The sequence below is a fragment of the Elgaria multicarinata genome, chromosome 1, assembly GCF_023053635.1.
Source record: "Elgaria multicarinata webbii isolate HBS135686 ecotype San Diego chromosome 1, rElgMul1.1.pri, whole genome shotgun sequence".
Taxonomy (NCBI): domain Eukaryota; kingdom Metazoa; phylum Chordata; class Lepidosauria; order Squamata; family Anguidae; genus Elgaria; species Elgaria multicarinata.
In genome coordinates, this window is record NC_086171.1 from 208,287,748 (window position 1) to 208,308,782 (window position 21,035).

A 21,035-nucleotide genomic window follows, 5' to 3' on the forward strand; every position below is an offset into this window, starting at 1 on the left:
ATGGGACCTGCGGGGCCAGCTGGACCAGCGGTAAGTGGAACTCTGGTTTTATATTCCTTGTGGGTAATTATGGTGTATTACTCTGCAGTACGATGTCAGTAGGGATCTTTCAAAGTCCCGTTTCTGAAATCATAGCAATAAAGTAAGACCATTAAAAGGTGTCAGGTTCAGGCATGGTCTCTCTGGTGTGTATCTCGAATTGGGCGAAGAGGAAGAGGAGGATTTTAAGCCCTCTCAGCAGGAGGGCTTAGAATCATGACAATAGGTGGCAGAGCACATATTTTACATTTATTTATTTATTTATTTATTGCATTTTTATACCACCCAATAAACGAAGCTCTCTGGGCGGTTTACAAAAATTAAAACCATAAAAACCATTCAAAATATAAAACAAACAGTAGAAAAGCATAATATAAAATACCTGCAGAAAGTTCCAGGTGCAGCCCCTAGCATCTCCAGTTAAAAGGGTCAGGTAGGACCTCTCCCTGTGACCTTGGAGGCCCACTGCCAATCAGAATAGACAATGTTTTCTATCTTCTCTGTAGTACGTTAGATCGCTTTGATGTAAATTACTATGTCAACTGAGATACTGCTGCTTAGAAAGATTTCATATGAGAATATATACTGAATTGGATGAGGACTTGACTGTTCATGATTAACTGTGGTTTATCATGAGCTCGTTCCCATCGTAATTGATCATGGTTTATCATGATGGGAATGAGCCCAGGCAATCACATCCTCTGTCCCCTCTCCTTCAGTGCAGCCATGAGGAAGAATGTAGAACCTTTCATTTTCACTGCAGCCTACCATTTCATCCAGAGCTGACAAACTGTAGTTAATCTAAAGTATGGTTTATTTGAAACTAGCCAACTTCAAACCATGGATTATGAAGCTGGTTGGTTTCAACAAACAGTAGTTAAGTTTAAACGCAGTTTAGGGTTTGGTTGTAACGCTAAACTGTGGTTAATCAAAAAACGGAAGCAGGCTTTTCCAGTCTCCTCCTTGTGGGCAGAGATGGGCAGAGGAGGATTGCACTTGAGCCCAAGGCCTGCCTAGGTTCATTCCCATCACGATAAACCAAAGTTTATTGTGATGTCTCAATACAGCGAATGTGTATGCAGTCTGGTGATGTATGCACAGTTCCTTCCCCAGACAGCTGCTATGGCTGTGCATTTAGCTGCAGTTGGGTAGTCTGCAATGGCATGCATCAGCCCTTCTGGATGAAAAGCTGTTGGCTAGATTTAGTCGTCTCCATCGAACAGCTGATCTGTGCAATTGCTGTTCTTCCTGACGGGGCCTGCACTGTCAGATATTCCCTTGATTCTGTGTGACCGTTCTCACTTTCCACACATCCGTTTTCCATTCTTCTCTTCCCAAATAAAAAAACCCATCTGTGTTGTATGGTGAAATACTTACCTGGGAGAGGATAGTTTGCTAAACAGGATTAAATATATAAAAAATGTGAATGAAACGCAGGAGAAGGGTGGAGGAAAAAGATTTTCAAGTTTTGATCTGTTTTAATGAATTATTCATTTAAAAATAAAAATGTTGTTTTGATCTACTTTTCAGGGCAAAGGACTTCCAGGACCTCCAGTAAGTAAGATCAGCTCTTTAGGAAGAAGAATAAATAGCGGCAACACTGTTTTAGAAATATTTCATTCATACAGTTTTTCTTTAAAAGGGACCTATTGATACAAAACATGGCAGCCATCGTGATCGGTCCTTGTTCTCAAGTTGAGATAACACCATGGCGCTATTCTCATCTTCTCAATCGCATAGAATCATAGAATAGCAGAGTTGGAAGGGACCTACAAGGCCATCGAGTCCAACCCCCTGCTCAATGCAGGAATCCACCCTAAAGCATCCCTGACAGATGCTTGTCCAGCTGCCTCTTGAAGGCCTCTAGTGTGGGAGAGCCCACAACCTCCCTAGGTAACTGATTCCATTGTCGTACTGCTCTGTCAGTCAGGAAGTTTTTCCTGATGTCCAGCTGGAATCTGGCTTCTTTTAACTTGAGCCCGTTATTCCATGTCCTGCACTCTGGGAGGATCAAGAAGAGATCCTGGCCCTCCTCTGTGTGACAACCTTTTAAGTATTTGAAGAGTGCTCTCATGTCTCCCCTCAATCTTCTCTTCTCCATGCTAAACATGCCCAGTTCTTTCAGTCTCTCTTCATAGGGCTTCATAGGCATGTACTGAACATGTGGAGCAGAAAGCAGGATTGCACCCATTGCCTTTGCTCTTGGCCTCTGCGCACGCAGTGGAAGGTTGTGAACAGGGCCCCATGGGTGTGCACTTGCATGCGCAGTCCACGCCCTGGATCACACAGGATTTCCAATTGCATCTACAAATGTATGCGCATATACAAAGTTGTACTGGCATAGAGCCCTGTTCACACCAGTTGTAATGCATGCAGATTGTGGAAGGGGTGATCCTGTACTCCCCTCCATGTTTGTTTGTTTATTTATTATATTTATATCCTGCCTTTTTTCCTACTTAAGGCAGCATACATAATCCTCCTCCTCTTCCTCTCCATTTTATCCTCACAAAAACAACCTTGTGAGGTAGGCTGGGCGGAGAGTCTGTGACTGGCCCAAAGTCACCCAGTGGGTTTCCATGGCTGAGTGGGGACTAGAACCCGGATCTTCCGACTCCCAGTCCAACACTCTAACCACTACACCACACTGTTCTCTGTCAACATGATTTAGAACAGCTTTCTCCAACCAGATTTATTGGGCACTGGTTGGGGAAGGCAGTTTTACAAGATGAGAATAGAGCTTCGAGAAGAGTCTACAGAGACCAGTGGAGGCTCGTGGCTCTGATATCAGTGGGGTTGTGAATCCATTCTGGGTTTCAGTCAGAACTCTAAAAGATCTATCCAGGGTGCAAAACATCCTTCTTCAACATGTGAAGCACCTTGGATAGCTCCTGACTGGCTCTGACTGAAACCCAGAGAGGAGTCACCACCCCAATGACACGGGAGCCACCAGCCTCTGCTGACTGAGACAGAATATTTGGTCTGCTTTGCATTCAGATGATTTTTCAAGGCTGCTGCTGCTGCTGCTGCTAACCCAGTGCTGCCCCCTTGATCCTTTCACAGAAGTTAGTTTGTCTGTTTAAACCCCACATTTTCAGATCAGTAGCTGCAAAAGCTCAGACTTTTCCCCTATTCAAACTTACCTGCAGCAGTTCCATAAGGAACGGTTTCTTATTTGTATGTCTTAGCCAATGTTTTCATGAAAACAGTCTTGAGTTCCTTGGTGGATTTATTATCTGTCCTTCTGTTATGAAGATATCATATAATAAATAATACTCGTAAGGTTCCTAAGGTTTCTTGGTTCAGGCGCAGTGTATCACTGAATGCCATTTATTATTATTATTATTATTTATTTATATAGCACCATCAATGTACATGGTGCTGTACAGAGTAAAACAGTAAATAGCAAGACTCTGCCGCATAGGCTTACAAGCAGCACTGGCAGAGACCTATTACCGTATTTCTCCGATTCTAAGACACACTTTTTCCCCTAAATTAACAGCTCTAAAAATGGACTGCGTCTTAGAATCGATGGCGTCTTAGAATCGAAGCAATACGGTATTGTCCTTTGTTTTAGTACGTCCCGTCACCGATTTGGATGGCTCAAAAGCGGGTTTGATAAATCCTCTGAGGAGAAGGCTACCCAAAGCTATTTAGTCCTGGTGGTTAAGTTCCTCTGCAGGGGCGTTGCTTTTCCTTCCTGGAAACCTGCTGCTGCTTTAACCTCTGAGCTCCAACGAGGGTTAACGACTGAATCCACCCCCCCTATATGAGGGTTTGGTGGGGGGTGGCGGCACTTAGGAGGACCTTTTGCTTGAGGCGGCGCAGAAGTCACTCCGAGTCAATAAAGGAAACGGAGCCATTCGCGTCTTCCCCGCCCCTTCTCCCTCCCTTCTTAGGCGCGAAACCAAACTCTGGCGTTTCCCACCCTGGATGCAGCGGAGAGCGGCTGGAGGCCTTTCGGGGTTCGTCTCCCCCTCTGTGCTCAGGACCCCCGAACCTTTCAGGCCGGCCCCCTCCTGCCCGCAGCTCCTTCCTGCCGCGACCCTGGGCTCAGCGGGGAGGAAGCAGAAGGGTGGCAGAAGGGCTCTGGCTTCGTCCTGCGTTTGTTGTGGGGTTTTGCTTTGCAGCAGAAACAAAACTCCGAGATGGAGGGCAGACACAGACAGGAAATTCAGGCAGCTTTTGACAGGAAACAAACTCCCGTATTTCTTTGATTCTAAGATGCCCCTTTTCCCCCCAAATTAACATCTCTAAAAATGGGGTGCGCCTTAGAATCGATGGCGTCTTAGAATCGAAGAAATACGTAGTATTAGCAGTAGTAGCAATAGTAATATTTAATTAATTAATTAATTTCTTTACCACCCACTAGCCGAAACTCTCTGGGCGGTTCACATTAACCACGCGGACATGCATCCATTTGACTCCATGCCCTACATGCCGCTGTTGACTCCATGCCCTACAGAGGGATCTAACTGGTTGGTGTGAGGAGCAGGATGTTAGAGAAGAAGGGCCTTTGCAGAGCCAGCCCTGCCATGAAGCAGGATGAGGTGCCTGCATCAGGCAGGAGAGTGCTGGGAGAGGCAAATTGCAGTGGTGCATGTTCTCCCTCGCCTTGGGCGGCAAGCGAGCTTGCACTGGAGTTGACTTCTGCTCTGATTCAGCAGGGCTGCACTGAAGCCCTTATGATGTATAGGGATGGACGGACTCACCTGCGTCCGATTCGTCAGACGCTTCCCTTGCCATCTCCTACCTTTGCCCATGGTGCTGAATGAGCTTCTGATGACGTTGCGAGCCTGTCCACCCTTCATCTGGAGCCTCCATTGTGTGCAACAACGGAGTCTCCGGAAATGATGTTTTCCCCCCATTTACAAACGGGGAGGGGAATGTGTGATTTCCAGAGCCTCCACTGTTGCGCACAATGGAGGCTCTGGACAAGGGCGGACAGCTGCCAGGCGCTCGTCAGGCTGAGCAGGCATTTGAAGCCCAGGCCTGCGAATGTGCTGCGGGGGCCCAACCAGGTCCAGGGGAGATGCAGGGGGAATACGCCGGACTCCTGGATCCAGTTGGGCACCTGCAACTGCAACCCAAACCAGTGGAATTTTAAGATGTTTTAAAATGTTTTTAGGATGTTTTTAACAATGCATATTATGTTTTAATTGAGTATTATGTATTTTATCATTTATTGTTGTTCCCCGTCTCGATCAAAATGGCGAGGGGGGCAAGAAATATTATTATTATTATTATTATTATTATTATTATTATTATTATTATTATTATTATTGATGTACCTAGGGAAAGGCTGACACAGTAGGAAGGCAGGCCTCTAATGGTTCCCACCGTCACCCCTATCAACTCTGAAGGCTTACAAGATATGTTTGGGGGGGAGGAGGAGGAGGAGGAGGAGGAGGGAGGCATCTTAAAATTCCTGCATGCCGGGAATTGGATGTACAAGACCGTTTTGTGTTCACAGTCCCTAGGCCTGCCTTTCAGTTTTGTTGTCACGATTAAATGCTTGTTTTAACATTTCACTTTCTAATGTGTGTAGCATGCTGGAGTCCATTATTGCAGGGTACAGAACCTCAGGACTGGGGGCCGAATCCAGCCCTCTGGGGGTTCCCCAACAGGCCACGCCTCCTTCTTGTGGCTCCACCAACCGCTGATAGTTTGATTGTTTCCTGGCTTTTCTGTGGTGTTTTCCCCATTCTTAAACTATCTAAATGCCTCTCCCAAGACTTAGTTTCTGGCTGTAAGAGCATTAAGGTAAAATACGCGAGTATTCTTGGTATTTGGGGGGGCACCCTTTTTGGCTTTAGCCCCGCCCAACACTGGAATGCGCCCCCTGAGAGCATCACCAAAATGGAATTCGGCCCTCACGGTGAAAGAGGTACAACACCCCTGCATTATTAGATGAACAGCAGTCTAGAATTATGAATGAATAAATGAATGAATGAATGAATGAATGAATGAATACTGGTTTACGTAACGGATCCTCTCTCTTTTCCAGGGACCTCCAGGCCCCAGTGGGCTCCCAGGTGGAAACGGCTTTCATGGGCCATCTGTGAGTTTCCCTTCCTTCTGATGTTCTCCATACCATGTACCCCAAAGGGATACATTTCCTGGCTTGCTCTTCCACGTTATTCAGGGTAGAGGAGGCAGTGCTCACACCACCGTATGTCCAGACCAGCAGATGGTGCTGCTTCCTCTTCAATGCCCACTGCCATAATAGCTCCAGAACCCTAGTATAGCCAAATGTTGGAGCTGTTCAAATACAGGCTGCTGTGTTTCTCTCTGGAGTGGCTGAAGAGTGAGCAAGGTCATTGCCTTTTGAATGCTACAGAACAGGGTAGCATCCAGTTGAGTCAATCCGCCAATAGAACAAGGTCCACCAGTGGAGTGGATTCCCCCTCCTCTCTGCAGCCTCCCAAAATGTGCTCTCGGGGTTTGAGGGACCCTCTGGGGGAGATATTGGGGGGCAGATGGAGGTCCGCAGGGGAGAGGAAAGGTCAGGACAGCATGTCTTTAGCATACAGAGATAGGGCAACTATTACACAATAGCCCAGCTTGTTTGAAATTTTGCTTGGGTGAAGACAACCTTGTGGCGATTTGGGATGCCTTTGGATACCCATGAAAAAAGTCGCTCTCCTATCATGTTTTTTTGCTCCACAGCGTACCTCTTTTGCCACTTATTTGTAAGTCAGCTGAGCCCAGAATTCCATAATCGAATGATGGAACTGCATACAAAATTGCATAGAAATCTACATGCATTAGGAGAAATGTGCATTAAAAGGGATATGCCAATTTTTAAAAAAAGATCTCAAAGTTCGGGATGAATTCAAGTTAAGATTGGAAAAATGAGAAACTGAAAGAAACCGTCATTGACAGATTGGGATGGGCTGAAACACACTTCACTGAACCTTTTACATCATCATAACTGCAATGTTTTCCCCGCTCTAAAGATCTTTTGATGAATACATATGTCCTTCTAAGGCAGAGTCCAAAGAATGCTCTCTCTCTCTCACACACACACACACACTGTCAGGGCCTTGGTTTCTTACTCTGTTCCTAGAGTTTGGGCTTGTAAAATTGCCCCTGATGAAGGAGCTCTTGGTTCCAAAATTCACTGGGTTCATTAACAAAATAACTTTCATTCATACCTTTGAGAACATGTTCTCTTAGATTTTATATAAACCATCCAGTATAAATGACTGAATTGGGATTTGTATTATTTCTCATTCTCTTTAGGGACCATCAGGACTGCCAGGTTTTCCGGGACCACCAGGACCTCCGGGACCACCAGTACGTTTAGATATTTCTAATCAAATTGCTGTTTTCAGAAGAAAATTGCTGGCTTTACTGCCCTGTGCCCATCTCCTACTTCCATTTTGTTTTAGGGGCTCCCATGCTAGGGATATTATTTCTTTAGCAAAACCATTGTTTTCAGTAAAGCAATAGCTTTCCTGGCTGACAGCAGATGAAAAACATAATGCACTTCAATGCACATTAGTGCTGTTCAGCTGATGCTAATGCACTTTGAATGAAGACACAAATCTCCCAGTTCTTTGGGAGAGGTGAAAATATTAAGTGCGCTAAAGTCAAGTATTATCCTATTTGTATTTAAATGTGCTCTGCTTGCCCTTGGTGGGTGTATGTATTTTTGTGACATATTTAAAGTCCCAAACTCTCCTGGTTGCAGGGTACTCCTGGAGTTCTTCCCGACGGCAATGGTGACCTTCAGGTAGAGTTTCCCTTTCACATTCTATCAAACCGTTCGAGCAGTTATCCGTATATATTTGGGAGTTGCACCAGGCCCATTTTAAAGAATGATCCCTTTCAAATTAATGTCTTTACTCAAATGTCTACTTGGCACTTCTTTTGTCAGTCAAAGATTTATTGTAGAACTCATGTTTAAAGGTCCCTCATGGTGATTCTTCTCAGACACAGCTTCTGTTTTGAGATTCCTCCCAATGACCCTGTAAGGTAGGTCACTATTATTCCCATTTTACAGGTGAGGAGTGGAATCTCAGAGAGAAATGACATCTCCGGGGCCATTCATTGTGGCTGAGGTGGAGCTCCACCTGAGATGGTCTCCAAGAGTTCTACATCCACTTGGCACGAAAGCGTAGCTAAGGCACAAACTCCGTGGCTGTATTCGGATGAGTTATTAGCAGTACAGCTGCAGGGCAGCTTCACTGCTGGTGGCAATAAATCGGAAGTGCTGGAAAAATGCCCAGAAAGAAAAGTACAAAAATTGCTCAGTGGTTTGTTCCACAGTCCCTTGCTCTGGACTGTGCTACCCAATGCTGATCTCGTCAGTCACCAAATCTGTTTATTGGGACTAGTGAAAATCATAATTTCCATGTATTAAAGGAGTCTACTGGGTGGAATAATTTCCCAAAGAATCCTCTTACCCTGTTTCCCCGAAAATAAGACAGTGTCTTATATTAATTTTTGCTCCCAAAGATGCGCTAGGTCTTATTTTCAGGGGATGTCTTATTTTTCCATGAGGAAGAATACCTTATATTACAGCGAGGGGCAAAACTGGAAGTAGGTCTTATTTTTGGGGGATGTCTTACTTTCGGGGAAACAGGGTACATGGAAACACCTGTCTGGCCCGTCTTCCTCAAAACACCAACAACCAAACACATGTTAAGAAACAGCACCAACACAACTACCCCACTGGAGTCCACAGATCACAGTGAGCCCAAGGCCTCATCTACACCAAGCAGGATATTCCACTATGAAAGCGGTGTATAAGAGGCAGGAGCCACACTACTGCTTTTATAGCGGCATTGAAGTGCACTGACAACTGTTGGGGCCCTTGACACTACATACCGCTTTCATTGTGCAATATCCTGCTTGGTGTAGATTAGGCCCAAGTTCAAATAATCTCAGACAGTCCAACAGGAAGCAGAAACAGAGTTTTCAAGTCCAGTGGTATATTCCAAGACAGGATCCCAAGGCATGGTATTCAAGGCATGCGACAGTTCAGGGTTCAAGAGTAGTCCAAGCAACACAGTGTCCAGTACCAGTGACATTGCATCCACAAACCTCTTTTGCCAGCTTTTATGTGGGGATGGGGCGATTAGATTTCCTTGCTTGTCAATTCTAGCCCTACAGAGAATCTTAGCCTGGAGTTGAGAACTTTGTCTTGCTGGACATTTTTACCCTTGCCTTTTCAACTGCCGATGTTGTCTAGGAGACATCCTTGGCCACACCCCTTCCTCGACCGAGTCTCCTCTTGAACGTTCCTCAGGCTGTGACGACTTGGGTGCTGCTTCCAAGGCTAACTCTGGCTGCAATTGTGAAGGAGTAGCTGCGTCTCTCTGATTGCACTCCGCTGTGAAACCAGACAGAGACGAATTCCCAGCACCCTGATATTCCACATCTTGACTAGCCCCCAAATCAGATCTTTCCATCTGTGAATCAGATTCTTCCTCTGAGACAGTGGCATCAGGGGAAGGCATGACAACACTGTGGATCCAATGGAAGCTGGTGGCTTTGGGCATGGCTAGACGGGGCAACATGACGCACAGGGGATCCCAGGAGCAGGGAGGGAAGATCCCTCCCTTTCCCCGGGATATGGCCCTACACTTTAATCCTGGTTGTTCCCGTGGTCCCTGGATGATCCCAAGACTGTGGGAGGTGTGGCCGGGCATCCTGTTTTCGTCCCGGCTCCTCGCGAGTAACCGCAAGAAGCTGGGACCTGGGCATGGGGCATGGAGCTCTTCAGGAGCTCTGTGCCCATCGGTGGTGGTGGGGGAACAGGAGTAATTTTTTTTAAAAAAAATACTTACCTTTTCGAAGGAGTGCTCACCTTCAGTAAAAAAAAAAAAATCTAAAATGGCGGGCGCAACATCCACCGTCCTCCCGGGATGCCGCGCGCCATGTGTAGACTTAGGGGGAGGATCTCACAATCACCATATCGCGAGATCCTCCCTCCCCAGCCCCCTAGTGTAGACATGCCCTCTGATGTCAGTGTGGATGGTGGATCCACTCCCAGAACTCTAAAGGAGCTATCCAAGGCGTGGAGCACTTTGCATATACTACTTTGCATGCAAAGCACTTTGCATAGAGCACCTTTAGAGTTCTGACTGAAACCCAAAGTGGATGCACCGGGGCCACTGACATCACAGCCACCGCTAGCCTCCACTGGTTTACGTCAGAGAGAAAGTGGTTTTTTATAGTAGTAGTAGTAGTAGAAGAAGAAGAAGAAGAAGAAGAAGAAGAAGAAGAAGAAGAAGAAGAAGCTTAGTCTTTCCCATGGTATACTTCTTTTGTTTGTTCAGGAAGATTCACTGCTTTGCTTTCTAAGTGCTGCCACGATCTCCTTGGTCGATTGTTTTGTGTTGCAGTTTTTCCAAAATTGATTGATTTTTTTTTTTAAAAATGTTGCATATGCCACCCAAAGTGGTGCTTTTGCACCAAAAGGGGCAGGTTATGCCTGTCTTCATAAATAATAGAAGTACATATTAAGTGTGGTTTAAAGAACCCCACACCCACCCACACACACACACACACACGTATGCTGAAGTGGCATGGCTCCATGAAGAGTGTCCTGTGTGCCATAATGAATGTTTGTTTCTTGGCTTGGTTTGGATTGGATTCAATCCTCTAGTGAGCAGAAGTCCACTCACTCAACAGAACTTCCCCATCCTGGAGCCCCCATGCCCCAGATCTGCTTTGAAGGGTGCCCCAATCCTCCAGAGCAGATTTGGGGGCATTGGGGGCAAGTGGTCTGCAGGAAGGGGGGCAGATGCGGGGGTAGGGGCAGGTGGTCTGTTCCACCAGTGGTAACCTTCTGCTGGCAGAATGACGTCATTGGATACAATCCCCAAATATTAATCCACCCAACAGCAAAAGTTCTGTTTGCAAAGTTTACATGATTTCTTTAAAAAAGAAAGAAAGAGAGAATTCAAGTCACTTCAGACAATAACGCACATATTAATAGTAATCTTCTGGCTAGCATTTGTTGCGTGGATCTGCTAGTGGCACCTTTATAAAGACAGTTGACCATGTCATTTTTTCTCTTCTTTCTCATCTTGTCTTTTTTAAAATCACCACTTTCAAGCTCAGCATTTGAAATAGGAAAGGTCAAACATGCTTTGACATTTATTTCCGTGTGCCCTGTTCCCATGGGCAAGGGGAGGGGGCTGTTTGTTCTTTGCGTTTTCAGCCCCCCCCCAAAAAAAAGTCTTGATTCTTTGCGATGAAATAAACATGACATTAACGAGAGTTGGCGAGCAACATTTCAAGACTTCACATCTGTTGTTGTGACAGCTTCCTGAGTTCCCTAATTGGAATACTCAAGGAGAAGCTGGTAATTTCCCCGTACCGCCTTATTGAAAAACCTCGTAGAGGTTGGACAGAAAATGATGCCGTTTCTTGTTTACTTTTTTTGCCTTAAAAAGAACATTCCACGGAAGTTAATCGAAAATTATACCCTTGGCATGAAATTACATATTTGGGAGGGGGAAACAGCAAGGAAAACATCTTGCTTTAAGGCCTGGAGATTTGTAGAGTAATAATCAGAAAATCTCTCTCCAGCGTCCATGTAATGTTGAACAAAGATAAGTGAAGCTTAAAACTAGCGCTGTGCTGAAATTTGCCATCTATTTTGGGGAACTTTTTCTCTCCGTGAAAAAGAGGCATTGTTTTCTCAGGGAGGGGGAGAATTTCAGAGAATTTTCTCCTTGGGGAGGAAGATAGGGTTTCCACATTCCTTTTAAAAGTGTATTTGGTTGTTGAGGGGGGGTCGTCTTTCTATTTTTAAAAAAACACTCCTATCACTTGGGGGAGCCTGGCAGTTCTTCCTGAATGCCTACTGGAGACCAAGTGACCTCTTCCTCTCCAGTAGGCTTTCAGGAAGAACTCCTGGGCTCTTGAAAGTTCCCGGGGTGTTTTTTAAAAATAAAAAAAATAGAAGGAAGACCCCTCAACAACTGCCTACACTTAAAAAAGTATGGGGAAACCCTGTCTTCCTACACAAGGAGAAAATTCTCTGAAATTCTCCCCCTCCCTAAGAAAGAAGCAGAAAAAACAACATCTCTTTTGCAGGGAGAGAAAAATTCTCCAAAATTCTCAGTTCTCCCAACCTTTTACCAGAGTTTTCATTTTTCGCGCCCCCCCCTCCACTAAATGCTGAAAATGGAATAATCAGAATTTTTGGCACAGCACTACTTAAAACCATGAATTACTGGTGCTGAAACAACCAGGAAAGGCAGCTTACCTTTTTGGTGTTGGCCCCCTTGGTTTCAGGAATGGGCCGTGGCTCATTGGTAGAGCATCTGCTTTGCATGCCAAAGATCCCAGGTTTGATCTGCAGCATCTCCCGGAAGCGCTGGGAAAACTCCTGCTTGAAACCCTGGAGAGAGGGCAAAGTGATGCTAACCAGCATACAAACTGCAATACTAAATATGAGCAAACATTGGGGTAATAGATTCAAAGAAACAATTTAATTAGCATCTGTCACGTATTATTTAGTGTTCAGACCAAACAAAAGTATTTTATAATAATGAAACACTTAACGTGAGATACTTGCTTTATTTACAGTATCAAGGCACGTAGTATTTAATGCTCAAAACAAACGAAATTAGTTATTAAATGGAAAACGCCTAACAAGAGATTATATTGAACAAAGTCATAAATAGTTACTAGACCAGTCGTTCCCAAAGTGGGCGGTACTGCCCCCTTGGGGGGGTGGGATTGCATAGGGGGGCGCTAAGAGGCAAAGGGGCGGCAGGGGGGCGCTCAAGGTGGTCTTTTCCGAGAAGCGCCTCTCCAGAAGGTCTTAAAACCCAGGGACATTTTTATAGAGAAGGCAGTTTGGTCCCAAGCTATATAGGGGAAGAATCCACACATGTTTAAGAAGAGTCCTTTTAACGGTGAATTGAAATGTTTCAAAAGCACTAGAATGCTAATGAAGTGACATACACTGCTTGGTGTGCCCCGTCACGCCGGCTGCAAAACAGGAGGCGTTCGCTCTCTTTTCCCTCCCTCCCTCGGCAAGCCTGTGGCGGGTGCTTTGGATTTTGAATAAATATTCAATTAATTGTTACTGTTTTGAATTTCATTGTTATTATCTTCCTTAGTGGGTCGTTGAAAACCGCCATTCTGAATATTGATTTTTATAGGGTGGGGGGCACTGGGCATGAGTTTGTGGAACCAAGGGGGCGGTGACCTGAAAAAGTTTGGGAACCACTGTACTAGACTATGGCTTGATGTGAGGCTTATACAATAGCTTGTAAATAGACGTAAATAAACAAAAGTCATAGATGATTGTGAACCACTTGATAAGAAGCTTGTATGATATGCGAGATGCTTGATAGGAAGCTTGTAACAGGCTGCCGACAATATAAAAACCCGTTTCGCATAATGCTTCATCAGACACCATTAGAGCGTTTATTGCAATGGGAGAGGGGAGGAATAATTGAATTCTTTCTTCAAATTGAACAGTTTGTCATCATCCAAGATAGGTATTTATTCTTGACTCTCGACCAAAGCATACAGATTCTTTGGAGCAGTGTAATCTTGCCCAGCTGTGGGTTAGACGGACCAAGGCTCTGGCTCAGTATAAGGCAGCTTTCCTAAGTTTCAAAAACCTTAGGGTGAACGTGATTTAGCAAAATGGGGTGGAGTCAGGGGATAAAACTTGTGGACTTTATTAAGGGCCACCCATATAAGAGAGGTGGGTAGAAGTTCATTTGGATCTGCTGGTAGAACTCTCTGGGTGATTTTCAGGAGATTGGCGTGGATATGGGACTCCGAGTTGTTTTACAGGAGCAGCAACAAAGTAATTCCCCCTCCTGCCCTAAATTATACTGCAGAAACAAAGAAGCTTGAGGTAACCAGGGGGTGTCTATACGACGTTGCTTTGGAAGGTTGTCAGCTCAAAAGCCGGCAGCATCGCCGCTGTGAGGTTAAATCCCTAAATCTAGACGGAGCAGGAAGGAGAGCGGATTTCTGGCCAGAAAAGCCCGCCTCCTGCCGTGTGTTCCCGCACTTTCCCATCAAGAACAACAAAAAACTCAGTCTCTCACTTGGAACATCTTCTCAATGCCTTCTGGATAAACCAGAGGAAAGGTAAACATCGCCATAAATCAGCACTTCGGAAACGCGCGGTTTTGGGAGGGAAATCCCGATGTGACTGTGAGTAGGCAGCTGCGTCATTTAAACAGCGCAGCACCACTACGCAGCCATGACGGGGTTAATAGAGCATATATAGACACCTCCCAGGAGGGCTTTAATTTATTAGTTAGCATCTAGCCCAGGGGTGGAGAACTTCTTTTGGCTCGAGGGCCGAATTCAGTTCCAGAGATGATCCCAGGGCAGGGGGTGAAGCCAAAGGTAAAAAGGGGTGGAACTAAAATTGCCCCAAAAAATACCAGCCAGTTTTAGCTTGAATGTCTTGCTGCCACTAACTAAGCCTTAGGAACGCCATTTCAAATGGAGTGGAGGGGGGGAAACCGTACAAAAACTGGGAAGTCACCGAATGATCAGTGGGGCCAGGGGGAGTGGGTGTGGCCATTTGGGGAACCCTAGAGGGCTGGATTGGGTCCCTGGGACTGAAGTTCCCACCCCAGTCTAGGCCTATTCAGGGATGATATTTATTGGTAAGCTGAACACGGAAGCAGGGACTGAAGCAACACCAAGTAACTCTCCTTTTGACATTGCACATGTCAAATAGCCTCTCCTTTTGACATTGCACATGTCAAATAGCCTCTCCTTTTGACATTGCACATGTCAAATAGCCTCTCCTTTTGACATTGCACATGTCAAATAGCCTCTCCTTTTGACATTGCACATGTCAAATAGCCTCTCCTTTTGACATTGCACATGTCAAATAGCCTCTCCTTTTGACATTGCACATGTCAAATAGCCTCTCCTTTTGACATTGCACATGTCAAATAGCCTCTCCTTTTGACATTGCACATGTCAAATAGCCTCTCCTTTTGACATTGCACGTGTCAAATAGCCTCTCCTTTTGACATTGCACATGTCAAATAGCCTCTCCTCCTGACTTCCGTACCTTCAGTGCAAATGCCAGGGGCCGAGGCTACCCGGCGTGCGTGACATTGGCAGCATAGCTATTCCCTGTACCCTAACTATACTTCCTGAATAGGACTTCTATGGCCTAGAGGTGAGAAACCTGGGTCTTGGTTCCCCTCCTCCTACCCACAAAGAAAACACACCCATTAATCTCAGCACACATAAACTAGTTTACCAGTGAGATGGATTGTAAGGCTATAAGGAGAGCCATGCTGGATCAGACCAAGGGTCCATCTAGTCCAGCACTCTGTTCACACAGTGGCCAACCAGCTGTAGCCTTGGCTTCTCCCCGAGGTTCTGGTTTTACTCTTTGTAGGGAATTATGGAGGAGAATTCCATCATGTGGGCCTTCTACAAAAACTCAAATCCTGGCAGAAGGGGGTGAGCGGAAGGTGACATATCTGCCCTCCCTCCATCACCACCCCAGGTCTCCAGAACGCCTCTCCTGAAGATTGAGGGACTTTGCTGAACGGGGTGGGCTGTGATGTTCCAGAACGAGAAGGTAACCAAAAATCAGGCCAAGGAAATTTCTATGAGCAGAGCTCCCAATTGTGGACAGCACTTCTACCCGATTTTTGTCAGGATCCTATCCAACCCAGACCCCCAAAGAAATCTCTTCAGAAGAAGAGGGTTGGAGATTTACAGAACGTCCTCGTCCTGGTGCATTCCAGCTATGTGTCTCTCTACCGATCTATCTAAATGTTTGTTTGTTTGCTTGTTTTGGGTACAGTGTCCAGCTCTCTGTCCACCTGGCCCTCCAGGACCACCAGGAATACCCGGATTCAAGGTATGGAATAATCTTTGGCTGGAATGGTCTATTGACTGCAATAAACTGTTGTTGTAATCTTTGGTGAATTGTACGCATCTGTAGCCAGTGGCAGCTGGTGGCTCCAATATCAGTGGGGCGACGAATCCGCTCCGGGTTTCAGTCAGAACTCTAAAGGAGTTATCCAAGGCTCCTTTAGAGTTCTGTCTGGTTCTAAATGAAATCTGGAGCATATTGACCACCCACTGACATCAGAGCCACCAGCCTCTACTGTCCATAGCACTGTAATTGACAGGTAGCTACTAGATGCTGATGGTCAAACAGCAGCAGAAGGCTGCTATTATTATTATTGTTGTTATTATTGTTATTATTGTTATTTTCATTTCTATAATGCCCACTAGCCGAAGCTCTCTAGGCAGTTCACAAAAAATACACATTAAAAATACAAGATAATAAAAAGATAGATAAAATTAATTAACATACAAAATAAACAGCTAAGCATAAAATATTAGACCTGATGAAGACAGCTGACATAAATGTTGGGGAGTGACACTTTGGTGCCAGGAGGGTCTCACCAGGCGCCTGTGGGGAGATTATTCTGTAACCGTGGAGCCACCACTGAGAAGGCCCTCTCTCTTTTTGCCACCTTCAGAGGAAGGCCTTTGATGTTGATTACAATGTCCAGATAGGTTCATGTCAGGAGAGGCGCTCCCTCAGGTATTGCCCTCAGGCCCCGCTTGCGGGCTTCTTGAGGGTGTCTGGTTAGCCTCATTTAAAAGCAGCATGCTGGATTGGATGGCTGCAACAGCAGGGTTTTTCTAGAGAAGGGGTGAAGTAATTTTTCAAGGCACAATGTGGCATTTGTATATCAGTACTTACCTCTACAGCCTCATGTTATGGACGTTTTTGGGAAAAGGCATCTATTAGGGATGACTAAAATGATGAATAGTGGGCAGAGCTAAAACTTGGAATTGGATCCAGATGTAGTCATTGAAATCAATGGGTTAGTCATGACTGACTTGTTCTATTGATTTCAGTGGGTCTACTCTAGGTATGACTAATGCCTAACTTACACCAAGCATGATATTGCACTATGAAAGCAGGTATATAAAAGGCAAGAGCCACACTACTGCTTTATAGTGGTATTGAAGTGCCCTGACAACTGTTGGGGCCCATATACCGCTTTCATACCACTATATTCTGCTTCGTGTGGCTCCTGCCTTTTGTATACCACTTTCATACCGCTTTCATAGTGCAATATCCTGCTTAGTGCAGATTAGGCCAAAGTCTGGATCCAACCCTTGATGCCTTGGGGTGTTCATCCAGCCTGTCAATCCTCCAGCCCACAGCTGTGCAGAAATTGACTACGTTGAATTCAGTTTTGTCCAAAAAAACCTGTAAGACTTGCAGTAATGTGATTTTGATTCCTCTGGATTTATTTTTAGGGGCATACTGGACACAAAGGAGAGCCTGGGGAATTAGGCAAGGATGGCGAGAAGGTAAACACTTTTATTTAAATAATTTTCAGTTAAAAATTCAACAGGATTGTATTTTTAGGGAGAAAAGAGACTGGAATCAACAATATTATGACTGGCTACTTGTGTTCCTAAAAGAAACTCCTGCCCAGTGATGAGGCAGCTGTCTGGATTGCAAGAGAATTTGGTGCCATTCTGCCCACTACGTTCCAAATGGTGGCAGAAATGGCGTTGGAATGTGAGAGCGTTGTGTAGGCCCAAAGGCACCCAAGGCCTGTGTTAGCGGGTGAGGCTTGTGTAACACTGCTATTCACTTGATTTCACTAATCTAGGGCAGGGTTGGGCAACCTCAGGAGGCTGGGTGGCCAGTTTTGTCCTTCTCCCCGGACACCCCCTCCCCTCCTCTCCACTCAGTGCTGAAAAAATAAAAACGGTATCCAGAGGATCAGATAGGACGTTGAAAGGCTCAAAAATGCTTCAGAATGCCCACTCTGGACGCCATTTTGTGGGTGGGTGGATACTTTTTTTTTTTTTTACAATTTTGGGAGCCAGCCAGGGGCAACAGGAGCTGCATGTTGTCCACCTCTACTCTAAGGTAAAGACAGCCCTCGGATGGGTGGGGATGGAGGAAGGGAATACTTCAGTGACACAATCTAGCTGTGCAAATCCTTCTCTAGAATTCCTCCCCATTCGTAGAAATGATGGACGCAGGAGCAAAGCTAGAGGGTGTTTCTGGGGTGGGGGGAAGGTACATGGCAGGAAGGGGAGTGTGTTGCAGTAGATAAGCTGCAGTGTTTAGATGCGGGAGGTCTCAGTCCCAGTCCATTCCCAGTCTTGACGCTCTGCAAAGGACTAGTGGTCTGAACCGGTTTAAGCATATGTTTTGAGGAGGGGCCACAGCTATGTGGCCGAGCATGTGCTTTGCAGGACCCACAATCCATGGGATTCTGTTAAAAGCAGCCTTCCCCGACTGGGGGCCTGCCATAGGCATTGGAGTTCAACTCCCATCACCCCCAGCCAGCATGCCTATTACGCCATGCTGACTATGGGTTATGTGAGCTGTGGGCAAACATCTGGAGGGCACCTGGTTTGGGGAAGGCTGTGTTAAAGAAACTTAGATGTGACTTTAATGCCGTCCTTGAATTCCTTTCTTTTTCATTATTAAAAAAAGCAACTTGGGAAGGTGTGGAGGAGGAAGGGGTTAAGGTCGTTTCCCCCCCCCCCCGTCATGCTGATGAAAACCGCCCCTCCCTTGATGCTGGCATATGCTGAAAATAGCAGCTGGGAGGGGCAATTTTCAGGAGGAAAGCGATGGGGAAGCGTTAACTCCCCCTTTGCGCTGCAGTCCATGCATGGCTGTTGGGTTTTTAAGGGGGAGAAACGTAGGGAATCCCATGCGCAGTATTTCAAACAGGCCAATAAATTACTGTCTAGTTTGGCACCTGGATAGTAGAATTGGGAATGGTCCATGCCTGGCTGGGGAACCTGAAGAACAGCTCTCAGCCAGACTTCGCAGTACCCAACTGACTGGAGCCCATGATCTGGCATATTATAAAGTTGCTTCTCATGTTGCTTAGAATCATAGAATCATAGAATAGCAGAGTTGGAAGGGGCCTACAAGGCCATCGAGTCCAACCCCCTGCTCAATGCAGGAATCCACCTTAATGCATCCCTGACAGATGGCTGTCCAGCTGCCTCTTGAATGCCTCTAGTGTGGGAGAGCCCACAACCTCCCTAGGTAACTGGTTCCATTGTCGTAGGTGGCACTGGACAAGGCATGCTCTCCCTTAAAGCTTTTCTACATCACTGTATCTACTTTCGGTTTTGAGATCCAAGCTCTAGACAAAGAGCTTTTCCTTTTCTGCTTTTCAACTCCGTAACCTCTAGGTGGAGCTGTGGTATAGCAGAATAGCACAAATACACCAGTCAAAATAGTGCTTCCAGAAATAATACCCCATTTTCTCCTTTCCAAAAATATCCGGGAACGTGCTCTGAAAAAACACATGTGAAACTGGAGGCTCACAGCATCATCTAAAGAACCCATAATCCACTGTGAGCAAGGGATCACAAGTGCACAATAAATGCCTCTTGTAGGAAAAATGTTAATCTAAACCTGTCTCCTACATTTGTTGCCAGGATGAAATGAGAATAGAAATTGCGAACCACTTTGTTAAAAAGAACGTCTGCATAAATTAGAAATAGTTATCATTGCCCAAACCTTCTTTTAAAGGAGGTGTGAGCGCACCTTGTTTCATTCATTCATTATTCTCTTCTCCCAGGGTTTGCCAGGCCCCCCAGGTCCTGCGGGACCTCCAGGAACTGTCGGCTTACAGGTAAATTAAATAGACTCCTTAAAATCTGAGAACTTCCGCAACCCTTTTTACAGAATTCACCAGTGGAGCCCAGCTCAGATGAAGTCCCCCTGGCTCTTATTATTAACAATTAGAAGGTATTTTGCAGCTATTCTATCTTTTCTTCCTTAATGGATTTTATTTCTAGTAAGAAAAAAAATGGAAGAAGCTATGGGGAAACAGGGGGAGGTTAAAAGGGAACATAACGTCGTCCGGCTTTGTGGCGTTACACCCCACAAGTCAATTCCCAAAGGTATGCCTGCAATTTGTAAGTCTCTGGTTTGTAGAAAGTTAGCCTGAGTGGGCAGAGTTAGAATGTCTTGGGAGGGGGGAGGAGTGATATGTAAGGGCATGACTGAGGGGATTGTGAGTTCTGTTCTTGTTCTTTTCAGGAAAGCTTTTCAGGGAGACTTGTTAGGGACTCTTAGAGTCTGTAGTGCTCGCTGTATTTATGGTACTTAAGTTCTGGGAAATTTGAGAGTCAGTGTAGTGAGTGGTGTCTTTAGAGTGTGGTGTGCACGTAGAGGAAGTATATCAATCAATACTGATAATAAAGAAAGTTCAAGAGTGAGTGTGTGAGAGAAAGGAAAGCGCGAATGTGAGAGTGACAGGATTGTATGGAAGGTTTCAAAAAGGTTTTTAAATGTTGTTATTTGAAACAAAGCTTATGAACTTTTAAAAATAAATTTTGATTGTTTCTTTTAAAACTACCACAAAAATCCCACGTGTCTGTTTGGCATTTATCATCTTAAGTTTACACATTTAACACCCACTCTGACAATCATTCACCTAAGCAGGTATAACTCACAGTGCATTATTATATATATTAAAATCCTTCTCCATTTTAAACCCCTTTCTCCACATAGTTTGGAGGAAGGTGGGCTTTATCCCTTGCCTCAGGCGTATCAAGCAGTGGTGTTTGGCTTGAGAAGGGAGTAGCCTCGGCCAGGTCTGTTGTTCAGAGCCTGTGTTGCCCCATAATAAGTGGTGGCAGACGTGAGGTCTGGTGTTCAGGGCCTGTGTCGTGGCAGGCTCCCCCTGTAAACATTCCATGAATGAGGCACAATGAAAGACTCAGAGGGAAGCACCCCCAGACTTTGATCGCTTTCACTTCCCACCCCTAAATAATGCTTTGATTTGAATTGCTTTTCTTTTTCAGGGGCTACGAGGATTAAGAGGCCTCATCGGGCCAGTTGGTCCTGTCGGAGACAGGGTAAGTCTGGTGCCGTTCCCCTGCAACTTTCTCAAATCCGTGCGTCTTATTGCTCAAAGAGAACCCATTTTCTTTCCAACGCTTCGGGGAACTGCTCTGGGTAACATGGTGGCTTCGTAGTGTGAACTGAGAAGTTGCACAGTTGA

General features: G+C 45.5%; 1 protein-coding gene across 1 annotated transcript in view; it reads left to right on the top strand.

Moving 5' to 3' along the window:
- Positions 1 to 21,035, top strand: part of COL9A3 (collagen type IX alpha 3 chain) — a 51,840-nt gene continuing 30,805 nt past the window's right edge. Inside the window, exons 1-9 of the mRNA XM_063120864.1 lie at positions 1 to 30; positions 1,570 to 1,593; positions 6,044 to 6,097; positions 7,282 to 7,335; positions 7,733 to 7,774; positions 15,815 to 15,871; positions 17,296 to 17,349; positions 19,605 to 19,658; positions 20,836 to 20,889. Coding sequence (XP_062976934.1) covers positions 1 to 30; positions 1,570 to 1,593; positions 6,044 to 6,097; positions 7,282 to 7,335; positions 7,733 to 7,774; positions 15,815 to 15,871; positions 17,296 to 17,349; positions 19,605 to 19,658; positions 20,836 to 20,889 — 423 coding nt within the window. The remainder of the gene's footprint in view (positions 31 to 1,569; positions 1,594 to 6,043; positions 6,098 to 7,281; positions 7,336 to 7,732; positions 7,775 to 15,814; positions 15,872 to 17,295; positions 17,350 to 19,604; positions 19,659 to 20,835; positions 20,890 to 21,035) is intronic.